The sequence below is a fragment of the Saccostrea cucullata genome, unplaced genomic scaffold (genome assembly GCF_032062105.1).
Source record: "Saccostrea cucullata isolate Sc308-1 unplaced genomic scaffold, CSIRO_AGI_Scuc_v1 ctg4333, whole genome shotgun sequence".
Classification (NCBI taxonomy): Eukaryota; Metazoa; Mollusca; class Bivalvia; order Ostreida; family Ostreidae; genus Saccostrea; species Saccostrea cuccullata.
Window position 1 is genome coordinate 35,188 of NW_026931430.1, and position 10,490 is coordinate 45,677.

At 32.8% G+C, this 10,490-nt stretch overlaps 2 protein-coding genes across 2 annotated transcripts; one reads left to right on the plus strand and one right to left on the minus strand.

Moving 5' to 3' along the window:
- Positions 1-1,744: 1,744 nt before the first annotated feature.
- Positions 1,745-2,891, plus strand: LOC134232609 (uncharacterized). Its single transcript, XM_062714607.1, has 2 exons — positions 1,745-2,225; positions 2,454-2,891. The coding sequence occupies exons 1-2, from the start codon at positions 1,790-1,792 to the stop codon at positions 2,684-2,686; spliced, it is 669 nt and encodes a 222-aa protein (XP_062570591.1). The 5' UTR covers positions 1,745-1,789; the 3' UTR covers positions 2,687-2,891.
- Positions 2,892-6,735: 3,844 nt separating this feature from the next.
- On the minus strand, positions 6,736-9,314 carry LOC134232610 (uncharacterized). Its single transcript, XM_062714608.1, has 2 exons — positions 8,941-9,314; positions 6,736-7,671 (listed from the first exon to the last, which is right to left on the minus strand). The coding sequence occupies exons 1-2, from the start codon at positions 9,167-9,169 to the stop codon at positions 7,289-7,291; spliced, it is 612 nt and encodes a 203-aa protein (XP_062570592.1). The 5' UTR covers positions 9,170-9,314; the 3' UTR covers positions 6,736-7,288.
- Between the last annotated feature and the right edge of the window lie 1,176 nt (positions 9,315-10,490).

Sequence of the window (10,490 nt, forward strand, 5' to 3'; positions counted from 1 at the left end):
TCGATGTGTTGTGACAAATTTCCTTAAGTGATTAGAATTTTTAGCAATCATCAGTTTTTCAGTGACGTCGACATGAGGCATACAAAAATCAATTGTATTGTACCTATAGATTAAATAATCTGGCGGTTGAAGTGTGACTGTTTGGAGTATGATGTCATTACTTAACCCCAGTCAAGAGAAATGCCGATAATATACAGTTATTGAATGGGTATGAGGACGATATATAATTTGTTGGACTTGAGGGTGAAAATGTTGCCCAAGGCCGCAAGCCAAGGGCAACATTTTCACCTTCAGGTCCGACAAATCATTTGTTGACCGAATCCCAGTCTAAAACTGTTTTGTTATACCCTTCCCTGCTCATTTCAGATCTGATCAATATACGCTATATTATCAATTAGTTTATGTGGAAGATTATGGCTTAATCAGTAAATATGAAACATTAAGATGCGAATGAACAAAATCAATTTTATTTTTATTATATCACAAAAATTATTATCAAAAATCATATTCTTCCCTTCTTCCTTACCTTGCTATTAGCAACAACACTTGCAGCTCTTAACTTCGGCTATTTCCGTGTCGCAGATATTGAACGATGATTAATTACTTGTGACGTAGCAGTGACGTTGCGGTATAACAATTCTTATGTTTGACCGCCATACCGGTCAGTAGTGAAATTTGACTGATGTAATAAAAATTTCTCTTGTTGGACTTGGTATTAGTAATAAATATATAGAAAGCTATTTATAAGGGTACAACAAAAATGGATATTTAGACATTCTTGTTTACTCTGAAATTCCTTAAGCACATCTCCTTGCATATGATGATATTAAACTTTATTTTTGAAGATGACAGTTCCCAGTGCCACAGAGGAAATGCTGTAAAGCAGTGGAGAAGGGTGAGGAGATAACGAACAGTATTCAATCTCAAAGTCGATAAACAATACAAAATAGGAGCTCCGAAACATCAGAGGTGGGATAAGGTGCCATGGAGGAGTTATAAAAAATGAGTTATCTTGGATGGCCTCTAAAAAGCTGATTTAGATCCCATAGAAAATGTTAAGAGACTTGAGAGTTGCAATTAAAATTGTAAAATACTATTACATGTATTTGAAGGATCTGGAACAAAATTTTGTAAAGGAATGGATTCGTATCTTTGTTGTCGGGTGTCAACATTTGATTCGTAGTGTCCTTTTTGACACAATTTATTATTTCAAATGAAATCTGCAACAGGCCTAAAATAGTCAGGTTGAAAATTTTATTTGATTAAAGAAAATATGTTCAAAAGGACAGTTGTGTGCCAAACAAAATATTAGCAGTTATTTGGATAAAAGAAGGTTATATAAAGTATTGATCTTCTAAATAGGAACTGTTTAACATTTTTAATTTAAGCACGAATTTGCAGATAACTTGATATTTGTGAATATGACAAAATAAACTCATTTTAGTTTGTTTGTCATTTTTTTTTTATTTTGTTACATCATTCAATATATTAAAAAGTCCTTTAATTTACTTCAAATAAATGAACGAGTAAGAAAATTGACATGTGTGTTTTTTTTAGTTGAAGGTAGATACTTATTTAGAGGGTAGTTTTTCGTTTTTCTTTTGGTTCATCTATTCTTGATTTCGACTTCTAAATGTACAAACAGGTGCTTAAATTGTTTATATGTATATAGCATTTAATTCGGTAGGATTGTGTGACTTCACTGCAATAGAAGTCCTCTTATCTTATCAGTAAGCTCAAACCGAAGACAACACATAGAATTACGCAAGAAGGAGGTGAAAACGATAAAATGGATGTCACCACGTCTCTGTTTTTAATAACATTGACTGTTCATTTTTCCGCAAGTCATGTGACCAACCCTGAAAATGATGATTGGCAGACGACAACGGAAGCCCGCCTATCTTCTCTGGAGAGGAATCTACAACAGTACATGAAAATCAATGACCAACTCCTGAAGGAAAATCAGGCCCTAAAGACATTGGTGGAAGACAACAACAGAAGAAACACTGAGTTGTCGATAAAGGTTGAAAATCTTGAAAGAACTGTCAGTGGTATTCAGAACAACCGGAAGAATGTCCAAATACGTCCCCAGACAGCAAATCTCTCGAAAAGTTTTAGTGGAAGCCAGAATTACCGACATGCACAAAGAGAACTATCCAAAAATCGAACAAAGAACTATGGAATGGGTCAACAATTTGCAATTAAAGAGTCAGGAAAAAGAATAGGTAGAATAATTTTTAACTGAATTTCGGAAAATTTTATTCAGTGATTGGATCAGTACAGTTTCGATAATAACTTACATTTTTGTGTACGTAAGTGTCTGGTTTCTGAACACTTTTCTTATGTTGTTTTCTTAAAAAAATCTGTTTATTTGATACATATTCTGAGTTTTTATCAGTTTACCAATTTTGTAACTCTCAAACTCAAAATTATACTTTATTTCATTGAATCAGTTTCAAGAACCCCTGATTCTACTGTAGAGAACGTAGCTCTCCATGCCTACATGTCAACAGATACAGCTTCTAGTCTTCATGAACATCACACTTTGATCTTTGACACAGTCAAGGTCAACAAAGGTCAAGGTTATCACAAGGACGATGGTATATTTATTTTGCCGAGATCAGGAGTTTATGTTTTTGCATCGACCGTTGCAGAAATAAACGGAGGCTTTGCCTCTGTGAGATAGTCGTCAATGGGCAAATTGTTGGATCTGTCTTTGCTCATGGCGATCCTACAAATTGGGACGAAGGAGCTGGTCTTATTATTGTCGAAGGGAATGTTGGAGATCATGTCTATATTCGTATGCATGAAAACGGATGGGGTGTGGTAAACAGTAATGGCAGAGCACGAACGTCTTTCTCAGGATGGCGTCTCTTTTAATTTTCTGACGTTTTGGAATAAAGTAAATTAAAGTACGTTTATATAACTTGTTTGTTGTTTATGATAATTCATTATATGCATTTGAATTATTTACGTTCATAGTTATTCGTCTTTTGCAAAATTAGTTCTCTCATATGAAACGTGACCAGATACGAATGAAGTGCTTTTTTCCCTCAACATTCAGGGGTCATTGAGCAACTATTGGGTTTTTGCAATTACTAACACTGTGTTTCAAAGTTCTCACCTGAAAGATCTAAATTTCACTCCAAAATAAAGAGCACTTGGGTAAGTAACAGGTGCTCCCCCTTAAAAAAAAACAATTAATAATAGCGAACACAGCGAGGCGGCACAAAGCGCGATGATCCTAACTGCCAAGTTAAGAACTAAATTTGAAGCAATTCACTGGTATATTTTGACGTCTTTATATGAATGAAATTTTTTTCGAATGGAATATAAATAATAGCAATCAATGCAATCAGAAAATATACTTTCCTCTTCACCCATCGTTTTATCTTTACTTTCCTCAATAAGTCGTCTCCTCTTTCTCGATCTTTCTATTTCATCTTCATTATCCTTCTTGAACATTTGTACTGAAATGTGTGTATCTGGCCTTTATTCAATATTAAGTAACTTTTGAAACAACATGTTGGTGCAATTCTTTTAAATTGCATTATTTTATACCATAATCATAGTAATACGGGTTTCAAAGTGGATAAAGCTTGTGACACAATATTAGAAAGTGGACAGTCACCAAGTTTGTGGAACCAACAGAAAGCTTTTTGAATACAGACGACTGAAACATATATGATTAATAAAGATAATGATTTTCTTGTTCAGACCTGTAGAAAATAAACAAAAAAAAAATAATAATTGTAAAGCCCCCCCCCCCCCCCCCGAAAAGGGTTTATCATGGTTATTGGAAGTTATATTTAAATGAAAACAAGAATAAATTTCTATGTTTTCTATAGCACATAATATCGGTAAAACATATTAGGGGTATGGGGAGGGGGCACGGCCTACGTGCCCAGGATAATATGGATATGTTGCTTATTTTATTACAACAGTAGACAAGTGTTTGGTTATCAACCTTCACTGTCCATCTTATGATGCATGGACAAATAAATATATATTCAATATTTATATAAGGAAACTTCGCTGGGGTCTCGCAAGATACATGTACATTACCAATCAATACACAAGTTCCAATACATAATTTAATGACCATAGAGAAACAAGAGGCCCATGGCCCACATCGTTCACCTGAGTAACTTTTGTGATGCAGTTCTTTACCAGATTTCTCCTCTTCTTATATCTATTGTGGCCCTCTGACCCCCCCCCCCACTACCCTTCCTCCCGATTTAAATAATTTAGAATCTACAATACCCCAGGATGAATCCACCTAAGTTTCAGCTTTCCTGGCCCATTTGTTCTTGAGAAGATTTTTCCTTTATATTTCTATAATAAAATTGGATTCCCTATTGTGGCCCCGTCCTATCCCCGGGGGTCATGATTTTAACAATTTAGAATCTACACTACCCCAGGATGATTTCACATATGTTTCAGCTATCTTCGCCCACTGGTTCTTGAGAAGAAGATTTTTAAAGATTATTCCTATGTATTTCTATGTAAAAATTGGATTTCCTATTGTGGCCCCGCCCTACCCCCAATTTAGATTTTTCACTACCCCAGGATGCTTCCATATTAATTTCAGCTTTTCTGGCCCAATGGTTCTTGAGAAGACGATTTTTAAAGATTTTTTATATATATTTCTATGTAAAACTTAGATTTTCTATTGTGGCCATGCCCTACCCCCGGGGGTCATGATTTTAATAATTTAGAATGTACACTACCTCAGAATGCTTCCACGTAAGTTTAAGCTTTCCTGGACCAGTGGTTCTTTAGGAGAAGATTTTTATTGATCCCACACTATTTTTGTCTTTTCTTGATTATCTCCCCTTGGAAGGAGACCTGGCCTTTTATTTTAAAAATTTAAACTCTCCATCCCACAAGGATGCTTTGTACCAAGTTTGGTTTAAATTGACCAAGTGGTTCTTGAGAAGAATTTGAAAATGTGAAAAGTTTACAGACGGACGGACGGACGGACAGACGGACGGACTACGGACAAAATGTGATCAGAAAAGCTCACTTGAGCCTTCGGCTCAGGTGAGATAAAAAAGTAAAAAATGTATTTGATAATGATACAAAAAATTAAACATTTTAACAAATTATTGGACACTCTATACCTTTAGGACTTCACAAAAGTTGTGCATAGCCTAACGGAGACTTACGTATTAACACACATTCTTTGTAAGCACAAAAAAAAAAACAATCATGGAAACGACATTTCTCGGATTTTGATGAAATTTGCATCACGGTTGTGTCATGGTACAAAACTTGCAAATATGGTGTCAGAAGTTCCACACATGCACTCGGTTGCAATGGAGATGGATCCATTGAATTAGGCCATTTTTGATCAAATGAAAACAAGAAAATTGAGGAAATGTAAACATATGTTTTTTTCGGTATCTAATATACTTAAACAAAAATCATTCAGTCATATGATAACATGAACCTTTAAGGTACACTGAGCATATAATTATTTATTCTAGAAATATCCCCACTCTAAGAAAAAGGTCATGAACACTGACATGGTTTCTGAAAATCTGAAAAAAGGGAAATTTAGCATTTTGTGAGATCTTTAAAGTCAAATGAGAAAAATTGTCCGTGGAAAATTTCCAAATCTTATGTGTGTTTTTATACTTTAGAATTAGTAGTGTCATCCCATGAAAAATTAAAGTCGGGCTTTTAATCCTATTTTTAGTAACATACATTTATAAATAGATTTGTTTTAGAAACATAAAAAAATCAAATTTTGGCAAAGCTTTAGATATCATGGCTTGATAAATAGTAAGTGCATTGTAAAATGTAAGATGCAAATGACAGGAGCAAGACACCACTAGCTGGAGTGGACAAGATATAGTAAGTAACCTCTATTGAAATACGACCACTATTGAAATAATTATTACTACTTCAGACATAATGGATTGAGAATTTGAATACTCTCTATTACATGTATATGCATTTTGTGACTAAAATTCAAGTGGGTTCCAATTTCTATTTTTAGCCAGAAAAATTTTAGATAAGTCTTAGTATAAGAGCTAAAATAAAAACTTTCTACATACTGGAAGCTTCATCAAAAATTTTGCAAAAATTACAAGAAAAGAGAGTCCATCGTCATTATTGTGTCAATTATTTATTGGCCCACTGTTCTTGTTCATTACGTATTGTATACAGCAGTATATTTTGTAAATACTTTTTCACAGAAGCCTACAACTGGTGAAAAATTGTCATTTTTTCCTCCATATGCCGGGATATTTCTATTTATAGGAATTTTGTGCTATAAATAGAAAAGGGAACCCCTTCAGATAACGTGTATTTCAGTGAATGAATTTTAGTAACTGTCAGTCACACTAGGTTTACAACAGTTGGTCTGCATATTTTCCATTCAACATTGCCTGAAAAAGTGCTGGAATCAAGATTTTCTCGATAATTCGAAGAATCTATTTTTAGACCATTGTTGCTATAAAAAGAAACAAGAGTCTATCCTCAATATTGTATCAATTATTGTACAAACACATGTTCTTTCTGAAGAAATATTGTAGAAATCTTAATCATAATCTTAAAAAAAACATTGGTATCATATGCATCATCTCTTCCATTGAGTATGATTATAAAAATTTGTCACCTGGAGAGAAGGCTGATCTGTGTGGAAAGGTATTGTGCATTAAAATTAAACATGAAATGATAATTTTCATGCAAATTCTTAAGTAGTAAAGAAATCTAAGAGTAGTCAAATATTCTTCATGGTTGTTTAAGAGCTGTGTATTTGTTGAGGTCATTACATTTTGTAAGTACATTATACTTTCACTTTCTTTAGTTTAGTATCAAATGACCTTGAAACACGCCAAATATATAAATGACTTTAAGCTCACCTAATCCAAGAGCTCATTAAAACTTTTTTTCTGAGGCTAGTTAGAGCTATTTTTCTGACGGAAATCTTTTCTATGTGATGTCATCGGCGGTGTTGCCGTTGTAAAGATTAAAGAATAGTGAAAGTGTATAGTCATTTTAATATGAAATCTTCCTCAGAAATTGCACAGAGTCATAATGCGAATATTGTGGACCATTGACCTCTTAATTCAGTTGTTCAAACTCATTATTCCTATGACTATTATTTTTCAGGACAGGAGTGTCACGAGAAAAAATCAGATCAAGGAGATTCCTCTCAATGATTGAAATAATGATATATGCATATAATTACAGATATGGAATGGCTTATATAAGCTTCATGATATTATGTTTCCATCTTAAATTTTATTCAATATAAAATAAAATCAATGCCAAAAAATCAGTTTTCAAAAAGAAGTATGCCAAAAAACAGCGACTGCCCCCCATCAACTGTCCCAGATTTAACAACTATAGTGACACGATCGTTTGAAGATAGATTAAGAACAGTGACAGCACAGGTGTGGTCATATTCAGTGCGACGTCCGTCCGACCTCGATTCGAAAATTTCCAGTCCGTTTACTCTCAGCGCAGTACGTACAACCTCGTTAAAACCTTCAGTATTATACAGAAACAAATAAAGCCCATCACGATCAGCAGTGAATACTCCGGTGCTTGTTGAGTACCCATGGTGATAACCACCGTGAGCTGTATCATAAACAACTGGAGTACTGAACCTGTCACCACTTATATGAGCGAGAAAAGCTGGAAAATTTGATTTTGACACTGAAAAGAAAATAAAGAAAAAAATTATGAGGGTATCAAAAACAAAATATAATTGTTTAATTCATATTATTGTGTTTGAAGATTTTTTTATTCATCTTTTTCCTTTATTTCTCTGAAAATACGACTTGGAAATGTTACCTACAACGTTAACAACGATGATGATAATGATAATAATAAAAGTCATTAACATTTATCTTTGTAGTATTTATTGCTTTGTGTTTATTTTTATAGAATTTAGTAATGATAACGTATAATGAAGGATGCGTATTCCCTACGAGCTGCCTTTATATTTTTCAGTAGCTGTGACAGAAACCCTTGAAATAAAGTAAAAAATAGTTGCAAATAAAAAAAACTGCAATGTGATGCAAAATTCATGGATTACATAATAATAACTATCGATGCAGAGAATCTACATCTTAATTATTCTTGTTAGTATGTGTAAATTCCATAATTGTAATTGATAGAAAATATATATTCAGTTTATTCCATCACCATTTTATTTGTGAGCATATGTAAATTCAAGATCTTCAAAAAATATTCAAAAAATCAGATAAGCTTTGAAGTAAATAAGTATATGCGAAAAAAAAAAACTGAAAGATAATGTGCATTTAGCCACCTATTTTTCTTTTATGTTTTATCTGTCTTTTGAAAGTTGAAATATATTTAGAAAACTGAAGGAGAATAACAATCGGTAACTAACTGAAAAGAATTTTTAATATTCCGTAATCTATAAGCATAGTTGATCCATTTCTTTTCTTAATAATATCGACTGTTTTGACAAAGCCAGCTTTTCACAAAAAAGGTACAAATAAATGCCTGCAAAAATCTTATAAATAAAAAATAAACAAAATATATTTTCCTTATTGTGTCGATAAGTTCAATCTCAAATACTACGGGGGGAAATAGGAATATCAGATAAAATACAACTCGGTAATCTCAAAATCTTAAGCCCAATATGAAAGTATTCCAGTGTATCGGAAGGACAAAGTACGCAACAGATTCAGATACATCCCAAAGATAGACAAGATTTAAAATCATGTTTCAAACGAGATAAAAGTTTTACAAATTTTTAAAGTCCCAAAAAATTATTTGTAACTTATCACGCCAGAAAAGGAAAATACGGATCATATAATTACATTTTTTATTTTATATTTCCAGTGTCATTTTCATGAATTTAAATTCCACCTGTAGTTTTTTTTTTATATTTATTGATTTCAAAATACCTTTTTCTTATTTAGTATACAATGATGAAAAAAATATCAAAGTTACCGTTTGTATCATCCATCAGCAGCCATCCTGCAAACATGGACGTGGCATTCATCCTCTGGGCGCCGATATACACGTAGTCGCCAGAGTTCATCCAGGCAAATGTCATGTAACTACTGCTATCGTACCTACCGTTGGTCGAGTCTACCCAAACTTCTGGCTGAGAATTACCGTTACTGAATACAAACTTGCAACTGAATTCGTAACTTCCATAGATAAGTCCTGACATCATAAAAACGTACAGACCAGAACGAGGCGCCACAAACGTCCCGGTATACGTGGAGTAAGCATCATGCGTGTCTAGCGTTTCGTTGTAAAAGATAATTCGAGAACCGCTCACATCACGCGAAAGGAAAGCATAAAATGCCGTACTATCTGAAAATAACAAGAAAAGGATAAAAATGAGGCTTCGATCATTTAAAAAAGACTTTTAAATTCTTAAATAATAATTTTTCTAAGAAAATAATACAATTTTTTATTTTCATTACGTAAACAAAAGTCATGGAATGAGAATGCAAGCACATTGCATTTAGCACTGTATCATGCAATCATGCTTGGATTGATATGGTATTTAAGCATGTAACATGTACTTTAAAGTGAAAATTTTAAACAATTATTACTCTGCATATCCATACCCATCTTCATGCTTTATCATTTTATTTTTGTTACAATATATATGCGCAGGAAACACCGGTATTATATCATTTATGGATAAGAAAGTTTAATATCATCATTAAGGTAGATCGCGGGTTTGCTGACGTCACAATAGGATTCGACGTAAAAACCTTGTAATATTACGTTTACAGTATCAAACTACAAACAAGCAAAAAGTATTTCCATCAGTATGCATCATAAAATAAAACAAACATTTAACCTTGTTTTGTCTGTAAAAGTAATTATTTATATGCAATAAAAAGTAAAGGATTAATCAATAACTAATCAATACTAAATTAAATTAAGAGTTAACATAAAGTTAAAATATGAAAGGTCAAAATTGATTCAAATAACATGACTCTGTGTTTCATTTAAAAAAAAGTGTGATAATTTAGGTAAATTATGACATTGTTTACATGAACATTTATTGTCAATCAATTAAAAATTGAAAATACGGATAAAACATGTTTTATTTTCAGTGAATTGTTGATTACATTGTGATTCTGAGGCGTACGAAAATAATGACGTCGCTCTAACGTTATATAACGTCTTACTGAAATTATATACATTTGTTACAAATTTGTAAAACTTTAAAGTTATTTTGTGAGAAAATGAGCGAGAACACATATAAATTTTTTTTTAATAAATCGATTCTAAATTTATCTCACATTCATGGTGTTGAGTAATATAAAATTCGTCTGCGCCGTTTTCTTATTATAAACATGGTTTTGAAATACGTTTACCGGTGAGAAAGGCGCAGTTACTATATATTTCATTGTAATAGCGTCACCATTTCTCATCAACATTAGTGCCTTTGAAGTACGATAACAAAATAACCACGCAGACGAATCTCACAAAAATTTCAGAAAGTAAAATTTGAAACGAGAGGATTCAGTTGA